We start from the raw sequence: 21,518 nt of genomic DNA, 5'->3' as shown, positions 1-21,518 counted from the left end.
CCCCCACTCCCGACCCCAGCCCCGTCCCCCAGCCCTGCCGGTGCCCCACTCCTGACCCCAGCCCGTCCCCCAGCCCCACTGGTGCCCCCACTCCCGACCCCAGCTCTGCCGGTGCCCCACTCCTGACCCCAGCCCTGTCCCCCCAGACCCACGGTGCCCCCACTCCTGACCCCAGCCCCATCCCCCAGCCCCAGCTCCACCGGGACCCCTCACTCCTGACCCCCAGCCCCCATCCCCAGCCCCACCGGTGCCCCCACTCCTGACCCCAGCCCCGTCCCCAGCCCCACGGGACCCCTCACTCCTGACCCACAGCCCGCCTCCCCCAGCCCCACGGTGCCCCACTCCTGAACCCCAGCCGTCCCCCCCCAGCTCCACCGGGGCCCCTCACTCCCGACCCAGCCCCTGCCAGCCTGCCCCCAGCTCTGCCGGTGCCCCTCACTCCCGACCCGCAGCCCCTGCCCCCCCCAGATCTGCCAGTGCCCCTCACTACCGACCCACAGCCCCTGCCCCCAGCCAGCTCCACCGGTGCCCCTCACTCCCAACCCGCAGCCCCTGCCGGCCCAGTCTGTGCCCCCCTCCCAGCCTTGCCGGTGCCCCTCACTCCCGACCCGAAGCCCCTGCCGGCCCTGCCGGTGCCCCTCACTCCCGACCCGCAGCAATATTAACCCATTATTTGCCAGCATTTGAGTGAGTAGCTAAGTGCAGTTGTTCTATGCCCCAGGGCGGCACTAGGGGGCGCTGTGGGGCAGGGAGCGGGGCGAGGGCAGCAGGGGGCGCTCTCCCCTGGCAGGCAGGGCTGGCCCCAGGGCGGCGCTAGGGGGCGCTGTGGGGCAGGGAGCCGGGCGGGGGCTCAGCAGGGGGCGCTCTCCCCTGGCAGGCGGGGCTGGCCCCAGGGCGGCACTAGGGGGCGCTGTGGGGCAGGGAGCAGGACAGGGAGCTCAGCAGGGGCACTCTCCTGGCAGGGGCTGGCCCCAGGGGCGCTAGGCGCTGTGGGGCAGGGAGCGGGGCAGTGGTGCTCAGCAGGGGGCGCTCTCCCCTGGGAGGCAGGGCTGGCCCCAGGGTGGTGCTAGGGGGCGCTGTGGGGCAGGGAGCGGGGCGGGGGCTCAGCAGGCGCTCCCCTGGCAGGGGCTGGCCCCAGGGCGGCGCTAGGGCGCTGTGGGCAGGGAGCGGGGCGGGGGCTCAGCAGGGGGCGCTCTCCCCTGACAGGGGGCTGGCCCCAGGGTGGAACTAGGGGGCGCTGTGGGGCAGGGAGCGGGACAGGGGCTCAGCGGGGGGCGCTCTCCCCTGGCAGGGGGCTGGCCCCAGGGTGGCGCTAGGGGGCGCTGTGGGGCAGGGAGCGGGGCAGGGGGGCTCAGCAGGGGGCGCTCTCCCCTGCGGTGCTGATTTCCCACACTGTCCTGGGGGGGGCCGAGGGAGGGGCTATGGGGCTTTGACTCCGCCGCCCCCCCCCAGTGCCCCCCAAAACCAGCCCTGCCCCCAGCAGAGCCTGGAGCATGTAAAAGGCCAGAATCCGGGGGACGGGGACCCCCCGATTGATGGGACACCGGAGGTGCCCAGACACCGGGGTGACGGGCCCGGGGTGACCCCTTTGCAAGCCCATTCAGTGATTCCCGTTTGTGTGTGGTGTGGTTTGCGCGAGTGTGTTGCCCCTGTGTGTGTGATTGTGTGGGGTCGTGTCTCGAGTGTGGGGCTGTCACTCGGTGGGTGTGTGTGTGTGTGTTTCCTGTGTGAGTGATTGTGCATGTGTGGGATTGTGTTTTTTGTGTGTGTTGTCTGTGATATTGGGTGTGTGGCTGTGGGCTCCGTGTGTGTGGGTCTCCCGGCGGGTGTGTCTGTCATATTGTGGGTGTGTGGTTGTGTCTGTGATATTGTGGGGGAGAGTTGTCTCTCACTGTGTGGTTCTGGGGGTGTGGGTGTTCCTCTGGCATGTGTGTGGTTGTGTCTCAGTGTGTGGCTCTGTGTGTGTGGGTCCCCTGGCATGTGTGTGTCTGTGATATTGGGTGTGTGGTTGTGTCTCCTGTGTGAGTGATTGTGCATGTGTGGGATTGTGTTTCTTGTGTGTGTTGTCAGTGATATTTGGTGTGTGGTTGTGTCTCACTGTGTGCATCTCTCTCTGTGTGTGGGTCTCCCTAGTGTGTGTATTGGTGATACTGTGTGTGTGTGTGTGTGATGTCTCCCCTGTGTGTGTGATATTGTGTGTGGGGGGGTGTCTGTGTCTCTCTCAGTGTGTGTGTTGGTGATACTCTGTGTGTATGCGTGTGTGTGTGTGTGTGTGTGTATAGTGTCTCCCTGGTGTGTGTGTGGTTGTGTCTCAGAGTGTGGCTCTGTGTCTGTGTGGGTCTCCCTAGTGTGTGTGTTGGTGATACTGTGTGTGTGTGTGTGTGTGTGTGTGTGTGTATGTAGTGTCTCCCTGGTGTGTGTGTGTGTGATATTGTGTGTGTGGTTGTGTCTCAGAGTGTGGCTCTGTGTCTGTGTGGGTCTCCCTAGTGTGTGTGTTGGTGATACTGTGTGTGTGTGTGTGTGTGTGTGTGTGTGTGTGTGTAGTGTCTCCCTGGTGTGTGTGTGTGTGATATTGTGTGTGTGGTTGTGTCTCAGAGTGTGGCTCTGTGTCTGTGTGGGTCTCCCTAGTGTGTGTGTTGGTGATACTCTGTGTGTGTGTGTGTGTGTGTGTGTGTGTGTGTAGTGTCTCTCCGGTGTGTGTGTGTGTGATATTGTGTGTGTGGTTGTGGCTCTGTGTCTGTGTGGCTCTCCCGGTGTGGTATGTGTGCGCCTGTTTCTCTAGGGGGAGAAGCAGGGAGGCGAGGGTGGGGGCGGGATTCCCAGGGGACGGGCTGGATTGGGTGGGAGCCGTGTGGGGCAGGGCCGGGGGGTGGGCCGGGGTTCCCAGGGGACAGGCTGGATTGGGTGGGAGCCGTGTGGGGCAGGGCCAGGGGCCGGGCCGGGGTTCCCAGGGGCCAGGCTTTGGGTGGGAGACGTGTGGGGCAGGGCCGGGGGTGGGCCAGGGTTCCCAGGGACGGGCTGGGTTGGGTGGGAGCCGTGTGGGGCAGGGCCAGGGGTGGGAGGGTTCCCAGGGACAGGCTGGGTTGGGTGGGAGCCGTGTGGGGCCGGGTTTCCCAGGGACAGGCTGCATTGGGTGGGAGCCGTGTGGGGCAGGGCCAGGGGCCGGGCCGGGGTTCCCAGGGACGGGCTTTGGGTGGGAGCCGTGTGGGGCAGGGCCGGGGTGGGCCAGGGTTCCCAGGGGACGGCTGGGTTGGGTGGGAGCCGTGTGGGGCGGGAGCCGTGTGGGGCCGGGCCGGGGTTGGGGGCGGAGGAAGGGGGGGGGCGGGGACGGGGGATGATGTCACCAGCCCTTTAAACTGGGGGGCGGGCGCAGCTGAGTCACGGTGTCCGGAACCCACGGCCGGGCCCCCCCCCACACAGTGCGGCTGGCGGGCGCGCGGGGGGGGGGGGACACCCCGGGCGGGGGGGGGGGGGCAGGAGGAGGAGCCGGCGGGCGCCGGAGCCAGTCGGGAGCCGGCAGCCGGCGAGTGCAGCACCCGGCGCGTCTGTCCGTCCGCCTGTCCGTCCGCCTGTCCGTCGCGACCCCCCCCCCACACCCGGAAGGGGCTCGGGACCCACACCCTGCCCCCTCCCCCCCCCAGCTGACTGGAGGGGGGCACCGGGCGCCTGCCCCACGGAGGTAAGGCCGGGCCGGGATCCCTCCCCACGCGCCACCGCCGGCGTGTGCGACGGTGTCTCCCTCGTGGGGGTGCCGGGTGTGAGTCGAGTGCGGGTGACAGGACCCCCCCCCCCAGGCCTGCTGGGTGTGTGACTTTGAGGGGGGTGATTGTGTGTAGGGAGGGAGAGTGTGTGTGTGTGTGTCTTGAAGGACGGCGTGATTGTGTGTGTGTGTGTCTTGAAGGACGGCGTGATTTTGCGTGTGTGTGTCTTGAAGGAGTGTGTGTGTGTGTGTGTCTCAAAGGAGGGTGTGATTGTGTGTGTGTGTGTGTCTCAAAGGACGGTGTGATTGTGTGTGTGTGTGTGTCTTGAAGGACGGCGTGATTTTGTGTGTGTGTGTCTTGAAGGACTGTGTGATTGTGTGTGTCTCGAAGGCCTCTGTGTGTGTGTGTGTGTGTACAGTGTGTGTGTGTGTGTGTGTGTGTGTGTGTTTGGCTCAAAGGACGGTGTGATTGTGTGTGTGTCTCAAAGTTCAGTGTGTGTGTGTGTGTGTTTCTCAGAAGTGTGTTTGGGGGAGATGCTGGGCGCCTGTGTGGCCTCCGAGTGCCGGGCTGTGATTTGTGTCTCTCTCCAGTGTGTGGTGTGTGCTTGTGTTTCTCTTCGACGTGCGGGGGGCGGGGGGGGCTCCTGTGTGTTGGGAGTTTGTCTGTCTCTGGCGTGGGATTTTTGTGGCCAGTGGGACCGTGGCTCTCTTTGGTATGGGGAAGGGGTGTGTGTGTGTGTGTGTGTGTGTGTGTGTGTGTGTGTGTGACTTTCTCTTGCCGGTGCGTTTGTGCGTCTCTGGTGTGTGTGTGTCTCTCGCTGCCCTGTCCTCGTGTGTGCCCCGCCGGTGCGGTGTTTTGTTGTGGGTAGCCGTTACAAGACGGTTGTACCCAGCAGGCGAGCAGGGGGTGTTACACACAAGGGGGGGGGGCTGGAAATCTGCCATGTCCCCGCCCCCCCCTCCATGTGAAGGAGGGAATCCCAGAGCTGTTAACCCTTGGGGGGCCGGGGACTTCCCGACTGCTGCCCCCCCCCCGCACCAAGGGGTCGTGGGGGGGGAGGTGAGCCAGCCCCATTCTTCACCGTGCTGGGCGTGTGTGTCACCGTGTGTGTAGGGGGGGGTCAGCCCATGTGTGTCACTGTGTGTGGAGGGGGGGTCACTGTGTGTGGAGGGTCAGCTCGTGTGTGTCACTGTGTGTGTAGGGGTCACTGTGTGGGGTCAGCTCGTGTGTGTCACTGTGTGTGTAGGGGGTCACTGGGGTCAGCCCGTGTGTGTCACCATGTGTGTAGGGGGTCACTGTGTGTAGGGGTCAGCTCGTGTGTGTCACTGTGTGTGTAGGGGTCACTGGGGGTCAGCCCATGTGTGTCACCATGTGTAGGGGGTCACTGTGTGTAGGGGGGGTCAGCTCGTGTGTGTCACTGTGTGTGTAGGGGGGTCACTGGGGGGGTCAGCTCGTGTGTGTCACTGTGTGTGTAGGGGGGGTCACTGTGGGGGTCAGCTCGTGTGTGTCACTGTGTGTGTAGGGGTCACTGTGTGGAGGTCAGCCCGTGTGTGTCACTGTGTGTGTAGGGGAGTCACTGTGGGGGGGGTCAGCCCGTGTGTGTCACTGTGTGTGTAGGGGGCGTCACTGTGTGGAGGGTCAGCCTGTGTGTCACTGTGTGGGGTCACTGTGGGGGTCAGCCCGTGTGTGTCACTGTGTGTGTGGGGTCACTGTGTGTGTGGGGTCAGCTCGTGTGTGTCAGTGTGTGTGTAGGGGGTCACTGGGGGTCAGCTCGTGTGTCACTGTGTGTGTAGGGGGGGTCACTGTGTGGAGGGGGTCAGCCCGTGTGTGTCACTGTGTGTGTGGGGGTCACTGTGGGGGGGGTCAGCCCGTGTGTGTCACCATGTGTGTAGGGGGGGTCACTGTGTGTGGGTGGGGTCAGCGCGTGTGTGTCAGTGTGTGTGTAGGGGGTCACCGGGGGTCAGCTCGTGTGTGTCACTGTGTGTGTAGGGGGGGGTCACTGTGGGGGGGGTCAGCCCGTGTGTGTCACTGTGTGTGTAGGGGGGGTCACTGTGTGTAGGGGGTCAGCCCATGTGTGTCACTGTGTGTGGGGGGGTCACTGGGGGGAGGGGTCAGCCCATGTGTGTCACTGTCTGTGTGTGTGTCATGGTGGGAGGTCTGCCCGTGTGTGTGTGTGTGTGTGTGTGTGTCTGCCCATGTTTGTGACAGTGATTGTGTGTCACTGTGTGTGTGTGTGTGTGTGTGTCACTCTGGGAGTGCGCAGGTCTCCCCGTATGTGTCACTGTGTGCGCGGGGCTGCCCGTGTGTGTGGGACAGTCATTGTGTTTGTGTCTGTGTGTCGCTGTGTGCGTGCGTCTGCCCGTGTGGGTGACAGTGATTTTGTATCACTGTGTGTGTGTGTGTGAGAGAGAGAGACTGTGTTGGGGGGGGTCTGCCCATGTGTGCGGGTCAGCCCTTGTGTATGACAGTGATTGTGTGTGTGTGTCATTGTATTTGTCTGACTGTGGCCCATGTTTGTGTGTCACTGTGTATGTGTCCCGGTGTTTGTGTGTATCTGGGTCGCTGTGTGGCGGTGTGCCCATGTGTCGCTTTGGCCCACGCGTATGGCTCTGCCTGTGTGTGTGAAATGCTGTGCCTGTGCCTTGCTGTGTCACTGGGTCTGTGTGTCACCGTGTCGGGGGCCTGTCCGGGTGCAGGACAGGGATCCTGTGGGGGGGGGGGGCCTTGTGCGACCCGAGCGACACGGGCACGGGGTGACATTGTGCGGTGCTGTCGCCGCCTCTCCGGGCTTCCTGGTGACCGTGGGACGCGGCGTGTGCGGGACCTTGTGCGATGCCGGTTGTGTGACGCTGGGGGGGGGGGGGGCGGTTGTGATAAGTTTTGCTCCGTGCACACGTGGGTTTCCAGGAGACGCTGACTCAGCGCTGACGTGACGCTGACCCCCGAGGGGGTGGGGGTTCCCCGCCGCCTGTCGTCAGTGAATCTTCCCCGCCCCCCACGTTCCCCGGGGGGGTTTCTCGGGCCCAGACGGGGTGGATCCCCCCACCCCCGGGGCTGGATCTAGGGCACCGCCCCCCAGTGGGCCGGGCTCGGCTGTCACTCACGTCACGCAGCCGGGATTCACGGCCGCCGTGCGAGGGGATGCACGGGGGGGAGTGGGGCTGGGTGCCCGGCGCGCAGGGGGGGCAGCTCGGAGCATATGGGGGCGGGTTTGGACTGGGGCTCATGGGGATGCACGGGAGGGGGCGGGGCGTTCCTTTTGGTGCACGCATACGTGTCTGGCTCCGTGCGTGTGAAGGTCTCCTCGTGTAAACCCGCGGTGGCGTGATCGCACGGGGAGGGAACCCCCGCACCCCAGAACTCCCCCACCTCTGACTCATAGAAGGAGGCGGAGCCAATTCAGGCCCCTCCCCCCTAGTGCTGCCAGGCCCTGCTTCCCCCCTAGGGGTGCCCTTGTGTTAGTGCCCCATTTCCCCTTGCACGGCCCTGCGGCCGCACGCGCGCACCTTGGCCCCCCATTCACGCCCCCTTCGCTCACACTCGGCCACGCGCCCTCTCGCCGACACGCGCAAGGCTCAGCACGCTTGCACGCCCGCGCCCGGACCCCCCCCCTGGCTTGTGCGTGGCTCTGCTCGTGCCCTTTCACGCCCAAGTGCACCGGTCACACACGCGCTCGGTCACTCGCGCCTGCCGGTGCCCCTCACGTGCACCCGCATGCCCAAATGCTGACTTCTGCCCCCGTCGCCTGGTCTCGCACACCGACATGCTGCGTCACTTTTGCACGCTCGTGTGCACGTGCGGGCTCTCAGCTGCGCCCCCAGCCCCGTGCAGACGTCCTCACATGCAGGGTCACTTTTGCACACGTGCACACTCTTCCGGGCCCGGTCACGGCGGCACGCCCATTTGCACGGCCCCCCAGGCCTGCGTGCGGGTTTCACTTTGGCACGCTCATGGCCTGCCCTGCCCGGTCGCACGTTCCCCGCTCACAAGCATCTGCCCTCGCGCGCACACTTGTGTGCGCTCTCGCACGTCCGTGTAGCACCCCCCCCCCCCGCGTGAGTCAGGGCTGCTGCTTCCCCTTTCTAGGAAAGGCAGAACCCAGACAGGAACCCCGGGGCCGCTTCGGAGAACGTAGCCGTGAAAGGGAAGGAAGAGGCCATTTCCCAGCGCGCCCCCCACCCCGGGAACTCCCCTGGCAGGGGGGCAGGGGGGGCACTGCCATCTCTAGGGGGCGCCGAGCCGGCCCCATGGCTCAGGGGGGCACCGGGAGGCGCCGTTGTCTCTCTGCCTCGGGCGCTTCCTGGCAGCCGCCGACGGGCACCGCTCGGCTTCCCGGCCAGCGTGGGCGGGACGGAGATTCCCTCCGTCAGGCGCGGCTGGGGCGGCCGGGCTTACCCCGCCCACGCCCAGAGCCGCCGCCGCCAGAGCCCACGGGGAGCCCGGCCGCTCGCCGGCGCCACGCCCGAGAGCGCAGGGGTGGGGCGCTGCCCCTGCTGGGGTGGGGGTCACGCAGCGCTGCCCCTGCTGGGGTGTGTGTGTGTGGGGTTCACGCAGCGCTGCCCCTGCTGGGGTGTGTGTGTGTGGGGTTCACGCAGCGCTGCCCCTGCTGGGGTGGGGCGGGGTTCACGCAGCGCTGCCCCTGCTGGTGTGTGTGGGGTTCACGCAGCGCTGCCCCTGCTGGTGTGGGGGGTTCACGCAGCGCTGCCCCTGCTGGGGTGTGTGGGGTTCACGCAGCGCTGCCCCTGCTGGGGTGTGTGTGTGGGGTGTTCACGCAGCGCTGCCCCTGCTGGGGTGTGTGTGTGGGGTGTTCACGCAGCGCTGCCCCTGCTGGGTGTGTGTGTGTGTGGGGTGTTCACGCAGCGCTGCCCCCTGCTGGGGTGGGGGTGGGTGGTTCACGCAGCGCTGCCCCCTGCTGGGGTGGGGGGGGTCACGCAGCGCTGCCCCCTGCTGGGGTGGGGGTGGGTGGTTCACGCAGCGCTGCCCCCTGCTGGGGTGTGTGTGTGGGGGGGTTCACGCAGCGCTGCCCCCTGCTGGGATGTGGGGGGGGTTCACGCAGCGCTGCCCCCTGCTGGTGTGTGTGTGGGGGGGGGGGGTTCACGCAGCGCTGCCCCCTGCTGGGGGGGGTTCACGCAGCGCTGCCCCCTGCCGGGGTGTGTGTGTGTGGGGGGGGGTGTTCACAGAGCGCTGCCCCCTGCTGGTGTGTGTGTGTCTGTGCGTTCACACAGCACTGGCGCCTGCTGGAGTGTGTGTGTGTACAAGCGTGTCTGACACGGCTGTCATGCCACACGATTCCCCTGCACGCTTCCCCTCTGCTCGCACGCGCGTCACGGGCCAGCCCCGAAATTCTCACCGCGCGGGATGGACCATGACGGCATCGGGGGGAGAGGGAGGCGCGTGTGAATGTACAGAGCATGTGTGCGCAGCCGGGCACGAAGCGATCACGTGTGTAAACATGCCACGCACACGTGTGCTCCCGTGCCCAGGAAGCTCACGCACGCGTGGGAAAGTGAGCGTGCACGGGGCGTGCGTAGGTGGCAGAGACCGGGGGGGCCTCAAGGCTCCGGCACACGTGTCCTTGGCGTGTCTACATGTCCTTGTCACTGGTTGGCATGTCCCTGGCGTGCCTGTGTCGTTGGCGTGTCCCCGCGTGGCCGGCAGGGCTGCGTGACACACGTCGGGCGGCGCGGCCGAGCGGGGCTGGCGGGCCCGGGTGTCGCATGTCGCTGGCGTGTGCCGGGCAGCCGCCGTCCCGCCGGGATCTCCCCGGGGAGCACACGCCTGCCCCGCCCGCTTCCTGCCCCGTCCCCAAACTTGCCGCAGCCGCTTTTAGCTCCGCCCCCCCCCCCGCGAGCCGTGTGCGTCACCCCCCCCGCCAACGGGCCCCACGTCTGTCACCTGCCGCCCCCCTGCCCCGCTCCGGGCTCGGGGGGGGGGGGGTGGAAGCAGACGGGGCCGTGGGGCTGGGGGCGGGGAGGTGGGGGTGTCGTCTGGGCGGCATCCGTCTGGCGTGTCGGGGCCGGGGTGAGTCACGGAGCCCGGGGAGGGGCGGCGCCGGCGGCTGCGGCCCCCCCCCCCTCCTCCCCTCCCCCGCTGCACCGGGCGAGCCCGTGTGTGGGTCCTTCGCCGTGTGCGTCGCCCTGTGACAGCTCGTCTGCCCCTCGGGCCCGCCCCACGGCCCCCGCTGCCCCTCGGGCCCGCCCCACGCCCCCGCTGCCCCTCGGGCCGCCCCACGGCCCCCGCTGCCCCTCAGGCCCGCCCCACGCCCCCGCTGCCCCTCGGGCCCGCCCCACGGCCCCCGCTGCCCCTCAGGCCCCACGGCCCCCGCTGCCCTCGGGCCGCCCCGCCCCGCTGCCCCTCGGGCCGCCCCACGCCCCCGCTGCCCCTCAGGCCGCCCCACGCCCCGCTGGCCTCAGGCCGCCCATCGGCCCCCGCCCCTCGGGCCGCCCCACTCCCCGCTGCCCCTCGGTCCTGCCCCACGGCCCCCGCTGCCCCTCGGGCCGCCCCACGCCCCCGCTGCCCCTCGGGCCGCCTCCCCCGCTGCCCCTCGGGCCGCCCCACGGCCCCCGCTGCCCCTCGTGCCTGCCCCACTCCCCGCTGCCCTCGGGCCGCCCCACGGCCCCCGCTGCCTCGGGCCCGCCCCTGGCCCCCGCTGCCTCGGTCCCGCCCCGCCCCCGCTGCCCCTCGGGCCGCCCCACGGCCCCCGCTGCCCCTCGGTCCCACCGCCCCCGCTGCCCCTCGGGCCGCCCCACCCCGCCCCACGGCCCCCGCTGCCCCTCGGTCCCACCCCTGCCCCCGCTGCCTCGGGCCGCCCCCGGCTCCCACGGCCCCCGCTGCCCCTCAGTCCCACCCACCCCCGCTGCCCCTCGGCCCGCCCCCGCTGCCCTCGGGCCTGCCCCACTCCCCGCTGCCCCTCGGGCCTGCCCCACTCCCCGCTGCCCCTCGGTCCCGCCCCACCGCCCCTGCTGCCCCATAGTCCGCCCCACGGCCCCGCTGCCCCTCAACCCGCCCACGGGGACCGCCTGGCTTCCCATTGGTCTCCTGCAGGCTGCGCTAGAGGACGGATGGGGAGGATGATTGGCAGCCAGAGGAGGGGCCCCGCGTGATTGGCCGGATTCCTGGAGCGCGTTGCAAGAGGTGGGGGGAGCTGCGGGGTGGAAGGGGTTAACCCCGCGCCGGGGGCGGAGCCAGTAGCAAAAGTGCCCCTCCCCCCCCACAGTGTGTCTCAATTGGGCTGCCCTGCCCCATTAACCCCGTCCCGGCCTGGACCCCCCCCATTAAAACCGTCCCCGCCTGGACCCCCCCCGTTAACCCCGTCCTGGCCTGGACCCCCGTTAACCCGTCCCGCCTGGCCTGGGACCCCCATTAACCCCGTCCCTGCCTGGACCCCCATTAAAACCGTCCCGCCTGGCCTGGCCTGGACCCCCGTTAACCCCGTCCCGCCTGGATCCCCGTTAACCCGGCCTGGCCTGGCCTGGGACCCCCCCATTAACCCCGTCCTGCCTGGACCCCCGTTAACCCCATCCTGGCCTGGGCTGGGACCCCCATTAACCCCGTCCCTGCCTGGAACCCCCCCATTAACCCCGTCCTGGCCTGGGCTGGGACCCCCCCCTTAACCCCGTCCCTGCTTGGACCCCCCCCCCGTTAACCCGGTCCTGGCCTGGGCTGGGACCCCATTAACCCGTCCCTGCCTGGAACCCCATTAACCCCGTCCTGGCCTGGGCTGGGACCCCCATTAACCCCGTCCTGGCCTGGGCTGGGACCCCCCATTAACCCCGTCCCGCCTGGACCCCGTTAACCCCGTCCTGGCCTGGGCTGGGACCCCCATTAACCCCGGCCTGGCCTGGCCTGGGACCCCCCCATTAACCCCGTCCCCGCCTGGACCCCCCCCGTTAACCCTGTCCTGTCCTGGCCTGGATCCCCGTTAACCCGGCCTGGCCTGGCCTGGGACCCCCATTAACCCGTCCCGGCCTGGACCCCCGTTAACCCGTCCTGGCCTGGGCTGGGACCCCCCATTAACCCCGTCCCGCCTGGATCCCCGTTAACCCCGTCCCTGCCTGGAACCCCATTAACCCCGTCCTGGCCTGGCCTGGGACCCCCGTTAACCCGTCCTGGCCTGGACCCCGTTAACCCTGGCCTGGGACCCCCATTAACCCTGTCCCGCCTGGACCCCCGTTAACCCCATCCCTGCCTGGAACCCCGTTAACCCGTCCTGGCCTGGCCTGGGACCCCCATTAACCCGTCCCGCCTGGATCCCCGTTAACCCCGTCCTGGCCTGGACCCCCGTTAACCCCGTCCCGCCTGGACCCCGTTAACCCCATCCCTGCCTGGAACCCCGTTAACCCCGTCCTGGCCTGGGCTGGGACCCCCATTAACCCGTCCCTGCTTGGACCCCGTTAACCCTGTCCTGGCCTGGGCTGGGACCCCATTAACCCGTCCGCCTGGACCCCGTTAACCCCGTCCCTGCCTGGAACCCCCGTTAACCCCGTCCTGGCCTGGACCCCCCCCGTTACCCCCGTCCCCGCCTGGATCCCCCCCCCGTTAACCCCGGCCTGGCCGGGCCTGGGACCCCCATTAACCCCGTCCCGCCTGGATCCCCCGTTAACCCCGTCCCTGCCTGGAACCCCCGTTAACCCCGTCCTGGCCTGGCCTGGGACCCCACCCCATTAACCCGTCCCGCCTGGATCCCCCGTTAACCCCATCCCGCCTGGATCCCCGTTAACCCCGTCCCTGCCTGGAACCCCCGTTAACCCGTCCTGGCCTGGCCTGGGACCCCCGTTAACCCGTCCTGGCCTGGCCTGGACCCCCATTAACCCTGTCCGCCTGGACCCCCATTAACCCCGTCCTGGCCTGGACCCCCGTTAACCCGTCCCTGCCTGGACCCCGTTAACCCGTCCTGCCTGGACCCCATTAACCCCGTCCTGGCCTGGACACCCCGTTAACCCGTCCCTGCCTGGACCCCATTAACCCCGTCCTGGCCTGGACCCCCGTTAACACCCTCCCAGCCTGGACCCCCGTTAACCCCGTCCGGCCTGGACCCCCCACTACCCCAGGCCTGGCCTGGACCCCCCCCCTTCACCCCGTCCCGGCCTGGACCCCCCCCCTTAACCCCGTCCCAGCCTGGACCCCTGTTAACCCCATCCCAGCCTGGACCCCCAGCTCTGTGCTCTGTAGTTGGGAGAGGAGTTGGGGCGGCGGGGAGGGAGGGTGGGGTTCCCTGAATGGGTCTGTACAGGGGAGTCCTCTCCAGGCAGCCCTCCCCACCCCACCCCCAAACACAGCCCCCAAGTCATTTCTGCCCGACCCTTCCCCCAGGGTGATCCAACTCCCCCTCCCCTGAGGTGACTCTAGCCCCCCTGCCCTCCCCCTCCCCCCTCCCGAGGTGACTCCAGACCCCCCCTGCCTGACCCCCGCTCTCCCCCCAGGTGTATGAGGCGGTGAGCGCGTCCCACGGCGCCGGGGGAGTCTCAGCCAGGAGGAGCCGCGGGGGCCGCCCGTCGCTCGCACCCGGGGGGGGGCGGAGGGGGGGACAGAGGCATCCAGCGCGGCAGAAGTGGTGAGGCCCGGCCGGGAATGGGGCGGGGCGAGAGGACTGGGATTGCGGGGGCAGGTGGGGGAGGGGATGTCGGGGCAGGTGGGAGCACAGAGGGGGCAGGATGAGGTGGGGAGGAGGACCTTGGGGGCAGGATGAGGGTGGGGAGGGCATGTCGGGGGATGTGGGGCAGGCAGGGGAGGACTTGGGGGGCAGGGAGGGGTGGGGAGGGGATGGGGAGGGGATGTCAGGGGAGGCAGGATGAGGGTGGGGAGGGGATGTCGGGAGGGGGCAGGCAGGGGAGGAGGACTAGGGGTTAGGGAGGGGCGGGGAGAGGCAGGACTAGGGAGGGGATGGGGAGGGGATGTCGGGGCAGGTGGGAGCAGAGGGGCAGGATGAGGGTGGGGGGGGACGTCGGGGGATGTGGGGGGCAGGTGGCAGGAGGGGACCGAGGGGGGTACGGAGGAGTTGGGGGGGCAGGGGGCACCGCACAGGTGCCCTGCCCCGTCTGGGGGTGGCGGAGGGACTCCGGGGGTGCAGCGTCTAACCGCCCCGTCTCCGGCAGGCTGGATGCATCGCACCGTGGAACAGCTGGGGGGCCGGGCCGGACGGGATCCCTTCGCTCTCGGCAGCCTGAGCTGCGGCGGGGCCTGGAACCCCTGTCACCCCCGCCCATGGCTCCCGGGCGGCAGGTGAGTCCGGGGGGCTCCCCCGTCTGCCGGCCAGCGCCCCCCTGCCCCCTTCCCCGCCCCCCGGCGCCAGCCAGGCCCCGCCCTGGGGCCGGGGGGGGAGCTGGCGCCCCCCAGAGGGGACAGGCCCCTGCCCCATTCCCCGCCCCCCTGAGCCAGCCAGTCCCCGCCCTGGGGCCGGGTGGGAGCCGGCGCCCCCCTAGAGGGGACGGGCCCCGGGCCCCATCCCCCAAACTTCAGCCCGTAACCATCTCTCTTTCCTTGTCCCCCAGGTGCTCTGCCAGCATCGGACAGCCCCAGCTGCCCCCACATCTCCCGTCACCTCATGGCACTAATATCGGGCACCCCAACAAACCCTATTTCCCCTCTGGGTAAGTGTTGCTGCTCGCGATCTCCAGACACAGGGTGGGAGGAAAACCCCTCCCAGAGACGGGGAGAGAACCCAGGAGTCCTGGCTCCCTGGTGTCTGCTCTAACCAAGAGCTGGGAGAGAACCAGGAGTCCTGGCTCCCCCCCCTGCTCTAACCACCAGCCCCCACTCCTCCCAGAGGGGAGAGAACCCAGGAGTCCTGGCTCCCAGCCCCCCCTGCTCTAACCACCAGCCCCCACTCCCCTTCCAGAGCCGGGGAGAGAACCCAGGAGTCCTGGCTCCCAGCCCCACCCTGTTCTAACCACCAGCCCCACTCCTCCCAGAGCCGGGGAGAGAACCCAGGAGTCCTGGCTCCCAGCCCCACCCTGCTCTAACCACCAGCCCCCACTCCCCTCCCAGAGCCGGGGAGAGAACCCAGGAGTCCTGGCTCCCAGCCCCCGCTGCTCTAACCACCAGCCCCCACTCCCCTCCCAGAGCCGGGGAGAGAACCCAGGAGTCCTGCCCCACCCACTCCCCAGGCGCACTGAGTCTGACGCGGTCCCTGCCCCCCCCCCGCAGGAACTCTGCCCCCCGGCCCCTGCATGGCAAGCTGGAGGCCATCCACGGCTGCGTCCAGGCCCTGCTGCGGGACCCGGTGCAGCCGCAGCTGTGGGAGCAGCTGGGGCAGGTCTACGAGTCGGAGCAGGACTGGGAGGAGGCCGTGCGGTGCTACCAGAACGCGGCCCGCTACCAGCGCGACTATGGCAGCTACGGCGAGATCAGCGCCCGCATCGGGCGCCTGCAGCAGGTGGGGCCGGCCGGGGGGCCCGTTGCACTGATCTGGGGCGGGGGTCCGGGCCCAGAGGCCCGTTGCACGGATCGGACGTGGCGGGTCCGGGGCGTCGTCACACCTTCCGTCGCACGCCCGGGCGGGGCGACGCCTCCGCGGCGAGGGAAAGGCGGCGGTCGGGGGCTCTCTCAAGGCCGGCGCGCTTTGGCGGCGAGTGGCCCGTGCGCTTGGGTGTTACCCGGATGTCGTCTTGCTCGCCGCTCCGGAGTTGGAACCGGAGGCGAGGCAGCGAGGGGGCCCGGCCCGGCCGGGTGGGATGAGACGGGATCAGATGTGGAGCGAGCTTGATTTCGGCTCCCCTTTACTCTGCCCCCCGGGCGTAGCTGCCCGGCTGTTGTCAGAAATCACCCCCTGGAAGCGGGCAGAGAGTGGAAAGGGGTCAGGCTAGCGGATTTTGATCTTTAAATCTACTGGGCTGGCTGCAGTGCCGAGCTCACGTCAGGTGAACGAGCTCACGCCAGGCGAGCTCCGGTCAGACAAACTCGGGTCAGGTGAACGAGGTCACGTCAGGCGAACTCAGGTCAGGCAAACGAGCTCAGGTCAGACGAGCTCAGGTCAGACAAACTCGGGTCAGGTGAACAAGGTCACGTCAGGCGAATGAGGTCAGGTCAGGCGAGCTCAGGTCAGGCGAACTCAGGTCAGGCGAACGAGCTCAGGTCAGGCGAGCTCAGGTCAGGCGAACGAGCTCAGGTCAGGCGAGCTCAGGTCAGACAAACTCGGGTCAGGTGAACGAGGTCACGTCAGGCGAACCAGCTCATGTCAAGCGAGCTCAGGTCAGGCAAACGAGCTCAGGTCAGGCGAACTCACATCAGGCGAATGAGCTCACGTCAGGCGAGCTCAGGTCAGGCGAACGAGCTCAGGTCAGACGAGCTCAGGTCAGGCGAACGAGCTCAGGTCAGGCGAACGAGCTCAGGTCAGACGAGCTCAGGTCAGGCGAACGAGCTCAGGTCAGACGAACTCAGGTCAGGCGAACGAGCTCAGGTCAGGCGAGCTCAGGTCAGGTGAACAAGCCCTCGTCAGGCGAGCTCAGGTCAGGCGAACGAGCTCACGTCAGGCGAACGAAGGTCAGGTCAGGCGAACGAGCTCAGGTCAGGCGAACGAGGTCAGGTCAGACGAACTCAGGTCAGGCAAACGGGCTCAGGTCAGGCGAACTCAGGTCAGGCGAACTCAGGTCAGGCAAACGAGCTCAGGTCAGGCGAACTCAGGTCAGGCGAACGAGCTCAGGTCAGGCGAACTCAGGTCAGGCGAACGAGCTCACGTCAGGCGAACTCAGGTCACGCAAACGAGCTCAGGTCAGGCGAATGAGCTCAGGTCAGGCGAGCTCAGGTCAGGTGAACAAGCCCACGTCAGGCGAGCTCAGGTCAGGCGAATGAGCTCAGGTCAGACAAACTCGGGTCAGGTGAACGAGGTCACGTCAGGCGAATGAGCTCAGGTCAGGCGAGCTCAGGTCAGGTGAACGAACTCACGTCAGGCGAGCTCAGGTCAGACGAACTCAGGTCAGGCGAACGAGCTCAGGTCAGACGAACTCAGGTCAGGCGAATGAGCTCAGGTCAGGCGAACGAGCTCAGGTCAGGCGAACGAGCTCAGGTCAGGCGAACTCAGGTCAGGCGAATGAGCTCAGGTCAAGTGAACTCAGGTCAGGCGAACTCACATCAGGCGAATGAGCTCACGTCAGGCGAGCTCAGGTCAGGCGAACGAGCACAGGTCAAGTGAACTCAGGTCAGGCGAGCTCAGGTCAGGTGAACAAGCCCACGTCAGGCGAGCTCAGGTCAGGCGAACGAGGTCAGGTCAGACGAACTCAGGTCAGGCGAACGAGCTCACGTCAGGCGAACGAAGGTCAGGCGAACGAGCTCACGTCAGGCGAACTCAGGTCACGCAAACGAGCTCAGGTCAGGCGAATGAGCTCAGGTCAGGCGAGCTCAGGTCAGGTGAACAAGCCCACGTCAGGCGAGCTCAGGTCAGGCGAATGAGCTCAGGTCAGACAAACTCGGGTCAGGTGAACGAGGTCACGTCAGGCGAATGAGCTCAGGTCAGGCGAGCTCAGGTCAGGTGAACGAACTCAGGTCAGGCGAGCTCAGGTCAGGCGAACCAGCTCATGTCAAGCGAGCTCAGGTCAGGTGAACGAGCTCATGTCAGACGAACTCAGGTCAGGCGAATGAGCTCAGGTCAGGCGAACGAGCTCAGGTCAGGCGAACTCAGGTCAGGCGAATGAGGTCAGGTCAGGCGAATGAGCTCAGGTCAAGTGAACTCAGGTCAGGCGAACTCACATCAGGCGAATGAGCTCACGTCAGGCGAGCTCAGGTCAGGCGAACGAGCACAGGTCAAGTGAACTCAGGTCAGGCGAACGAGCTCAGGTCAGACGAACGAGCTCACGTCAGGCGAGCTCAGGTCAGGCGAACGAGCTCAGGTCAGGCGAACTCAGGTCAGGCGAACTCAGGTCAGGTCAGGCGAACGCCCGGGCTCTGGGCCCTGCCTGGCAAGCAGAGGCGGCTCGGCTGAAAGTAGCCGCCCAGAAGAGCGCGGAACGGGTTTGATGAGCACGACGGAGCTGCGTGCGAAGGCTGTTGTGACTGTACTCGCCTGGCTGTGGGCGCGGGCGTGGGGGTGGGTGTCATTCTCGGTGTCGTTCTCTGGAAACTGTGTTCAGTGACATTGTTGGCTTCTTTTGAGAGCTTAGACAGCGACACCTAGCGACTGCTATGTGGAGTGTGGCAACACCCGGGTGGGTCCGTGGGGCTGATCGGGGATGATGGTTCGGGGCCGGGTAGGTCCATGGGGCTGATTGGGGGAGGGGGGTTCTGGGCCGGACGGGTCCGTGGGGCTGATCGGGGATGATGGTTCTGGGCCGGGTAGGTCCATGGGGCTGATTGGGGGAGGGGGGTTCTGGGCCGGACGGGTCCGTGGGGCTGATCGGGGATGATGGTTCGGGGCCGGGTAGGTCCATGGGGCTGATTGGGGGAGGGAGGTTCTGGGCCGGACGGGCCCATGGGCCTGATTAGGGAGGGGTTCTGGGCCGGGTAGGTCCATTGGATTGATTGGGGAGGGGTTCTGGGCTGGACTGGCCCATTGGCCTGATCAGGAAGGGGTTCTGGGCCGGACTGGCCCATTGGCTTCATTGGGGCGGGGGGGTTGTGGGCTGGACGGGCCCATTGGACTGACTGGGGATGATGGTTCTGGGCGGGTGGGCCCATTGGCCTGAGCAGGGGTGGGGTGGGTGGTCTGGGCTGTGTGGGCCCATTGGATTGACTGGGGGGGGGGGCGTTCTGGGCCGGACTGGCCCATTGGATTGATTGGGGGAGGGGGGTTCTGGGCCGGACTGGCCCATTGGATTGATTGGGGGAGGTGGGTTCTGGGCGGACTGGCCCATTGGATTGATTGGGGGAGGGCGGTTCTGGGCCGGACTGGCCCATTGGATTGATTGGGGGAGGGGGGTTCTGGGCCGGACTGGCCCATTGGATTGATTGGGGAGGGGTTCTGGGCCGGACTGGCCCATTGCACGGATGGGGAGGTGGTTACCGGTCAGGAGGTGCTGGTGGGGTGGGGGTGGGAGGAGTGGGTCACCCTGGCACGGGCTCACCCCCCCCGCGACTCACGTCTCTCCCGCCCCCCCGCCAGGCTCAGCTGTGGAATTTCCACTCGGGCTCGTCCCATCACCGGAGCAAGGCCCTGCCCCCCCTGCAGCAGGTGTGGAACCTCCTGCACCTCGAGGTGAGCCGCTGGCGGGGGGGAGGGGGGCCCCGGGGGGGGTGGGGACCGGCGGGGGGAGGGTGGGGAGGAGCCCTGGGGTGTGGGGACCACCTGGGGGTGTGGGGAGGCGGGAGGAGCCCTGGGTGGACCGGCGGGGGGGTGGAGCAGTGGCTGTTGGGGGGGGAGGATCGCCCCCAGGAGGCAGGGGCTGGTTCACAGGTGTCGCTCTCACCTCCCCCATCTTCTCCCCAGAAGCGGAATTTCTCAGCCAAGCGCAGCCCCCAGCTGAAGCGGCCGGCGCCCCCCATGGAGCCCCCCGTGGTGCAGCCCATCCCCCCCGCCCAGCCCCCGCCCCACCCCGGGCACGGCGAGGAGCTGCCGAGCCCCATGAAGGGGAGGAGGAGGAGCGCCAGCCCCGAGCAGGTAGCCGGGGGTGGGGGGCTGGGGCGTGGGGGTGGGGGCCCCCTGGGGCTGGGGGGGGAGGGGGAGGGAGGGAGTTCCCGGGGTGTTTGTGGGAAGGGAGGAGGAGGGGTCCTGGGGCAGGTGGGGAGGGGATCCCAGGGGCAGACAGGGAGGGGATAGGGTGGGTGTTGGGGGAGGGAGGGGGTCCCAGGGCAGGTGGGGAGGGGGAACCCAGGGGATGTGGGGAAGGGAGGGGGTCCCAGGGGCAGGTGGGGAGGGGACCCCAGGGGCAGGCAGGTGAGGGGAAGGGGTCCCAGGGCAGGCGCGGGAGGGGGGATCCCGGGGGGGATGTGGGGAAGGGAGGGGGTCCCAGGGGCAGGTGGGGGAGGGGGACCCCAGGGGCAGGCAGGGGAGGGGGAGGGAGTTCCCCGGGTGGGTGTGGGGAGGAGGAGGGGTCCCAGGGCAGGCGGGGAGGGGATCCCAGGGGATGTGGGGAAGGAGGGGGTCCCAGGGGCAGGCAGGGGAGGGGGAGGGAGTTCCCAGGGGGGATGTGGGGGGGGATCCCCGAAGTGGGGGGGCCCCTCCCCTGAGCTGCCCAGGGCTGAGTGCAGGGCAGAGCCCGGCCCCGCTCACCCGCTCCCAAGCAGAGCGGGGCGTGGCGGGCAGCCCCAGGGCCCCCACTACCAGCTGCCCAAGCCCGGGCTGTGGAACCCCCTCCACGGCGAGACGTGGGGCCCTGAGCGCCAGACCGTGGCTGCGCCGGAGAGACAGGTAACCCCCCCCCGGCGCCCCCCCCGGCGCCCCCCAGAGGGGACAGGCCCCTGCCCCATTCCCCGCCCCCCTGAGCCAGCCAGTCCCCGCCCTGGGGCCGGGTGGGGCAGCGCCCCAGAGGACAGGCCCTGCCCCATTCCCTGCCCCTGAGCCAGCCAGTCCCGCCCTGGGGCCGGGTGGGAGCCAGCGCCCCAGAGGGGACTGGCCCTGCCCCATTCCCCGCCCCCCTGAGCCAGCCAGTCCCCGCCCTGGGGCCGGTGGGGAGCCGGCTCCCCCCAGAGGGGACAGGCCCCTGCCCCATTCCCCACCTCCCTGAGCCAGCCAGTCCCCGCCCTGGGGCCGGGGCACCAGCGCCCAGAGGACAGGCCCTCCGCCCCGCTCTCTCTCTCTCACCGTCTCTCTCCCTCCCGCAGGAGCCGAGGAATTCGGTCGCCCACCCCGTCCCGTACCCGGCTCCCGCCGACGGCTCGCACCCGCCCCACCGCCCGCCCCTCCGGCGAGCCTCGCGGCCAGGCCCGCCCCTGGAAGTGACCTTAGAGCCAGCCGGGTTCCCCGGGGGCGGCCGGACCCCAGCACCTCACCAGCCAGCGTCACCTGCCTTACGCCCGCGCCCCCGGCCGGCCCCACCAGCAAGACCCGCGGAGCCGGGCCCCAGCAGTGAGTGGAGCCGGGGAGGCAGGACGGGTTCTCCAGCCCGGGGGGGGGGGGTCCGGCTGGGGTCCCGGTGTCTAGGGGGGCTGGGGGGGGCTGTCTGGATCCCAGTGTCTGGGGGGGGGTCTGGCTGGGTCCTGGTGTCTGGGGTCTGGCTGGATCCCGGTGTCTGGGGCAGGGGTCCGGCTGGGGTCCCAGTGTCTGGGGGCTGGGGTCTGGCTGGGTCCTGGTGTCTGGGGTTGGGGGTGTGGCTGGGTCCCGGTGTCTGGGGTCCAGCTGGGGTCCCGGTGTCTAGGGGTCTGGCTGGGTCCCGGTGTCTGGGGGCTGGGAGGCTGGCTGGGTCCCGGTGTCTGGGGGCAGGGAGTCCGGCAGGGGTCCTGGTGGCTGGGGGTCTGGCTGGATCCCGGTGTCTGGGGGCAGGGGTCCGGCTGGGGTCCCAGTGTTTGGGGGCTGGGGGTCTGGCTGGGTCCTGGTGTCTGGGGGGGTTGGGGGGGGTGTGGCTGGGTCCCGGTGTCTGGGGTCCAGCTGGGGTCCCGGTGTCTAGGGGCTGGGGGCTGGCTGGGTCCCGGTGTCTGGGGCTGCTTTGACCCAGCCCAGGCCGCTCACTGATCAGCTGCCGTCTCTCTCCTCCCCCGCAGGCTCCTGACCGTTCCCAAACCCCGGCCCCATCCAGCCCGGCCCCGGAGAACGTGGAGCACCCGCCCCGGCCCTGCCCCCACCCCTCCTCCAGCCGGCCCTGCGCCCCCGCCCCCTCCTCGCCAGCCGGGGCCCCGAGCAGGCCGCCCGCCCCTGCCCTGGCTGAAGGGCCCAGGCGTCCGGGACCAGGGGGAGGGTGCGGCCGGGGGGGACCCCCTGGACGAGATCCTGTTCGGGTGCGAGGGGGAGCCCCA

General features: G+C 68.9%; 1 protein-coding gene across 1 annotated transcript in view; it reads left to right on the top strand.

The window, feature by feature from the left end:
* The window catches only part of KDM6B (lysine demethylase 6B), a 65,628-nt gene that overhangs the window by 25,120 nt on the left and 18,990 nt on the right, over positions 1-21,518 (top strand). The window contains exons 3-10 of the mRNA XM_039499682.1: positions 10,746-10,835; positions 13,124-13,254; positions 13,796-13,922; positions 14,192-14,290; positions 14,847-15,075; positions 18,733-18,825; positions 19,057-19,227; positions 20,391-20,634. Coding sequence (XP_039355616.1) covers positions 13,801-13,922; positions 14,192-14,290; positions 14,847-15,075; positions 18,733-18,825; positions 19,057-19,227; positions 20,391-20,634 — 958 coding nt within the window. The 5' untranslated portion in view covers positions 10,746-10,835; positions 13,124-13,254; positions 13,796-13,800. The remainder of the gene's footprint in view (positions 1-10,745; positions 10,836-13,123; positions 13,255-13,795; positions 13,923-14,191; positions 14,291-14,846; positions 15,076-18,732; positions 18,826-19,056; positions 19,228-20,390; positions 20,635-21,518) is intronic.

The sequence above is a fragment of the Mauremys reevesii genome, linkage group 14, assembly GCF_016161935.1.
Source record: "Mauremys reevesii isolate NIE-2019 linkage group 14, ASM1616193v1, whole genome shotgun sequence".
Taxonomy (NCBI): Eukaryota; Metazoa; Chordata; order Testudines; family Geoemydidae; genus Mauremys; species Mauremys reevesii.
Note: the sequence above shows the minus strand (reverse complement) of the source record. Positions and strands in the feature narration are given on the sequence as shown.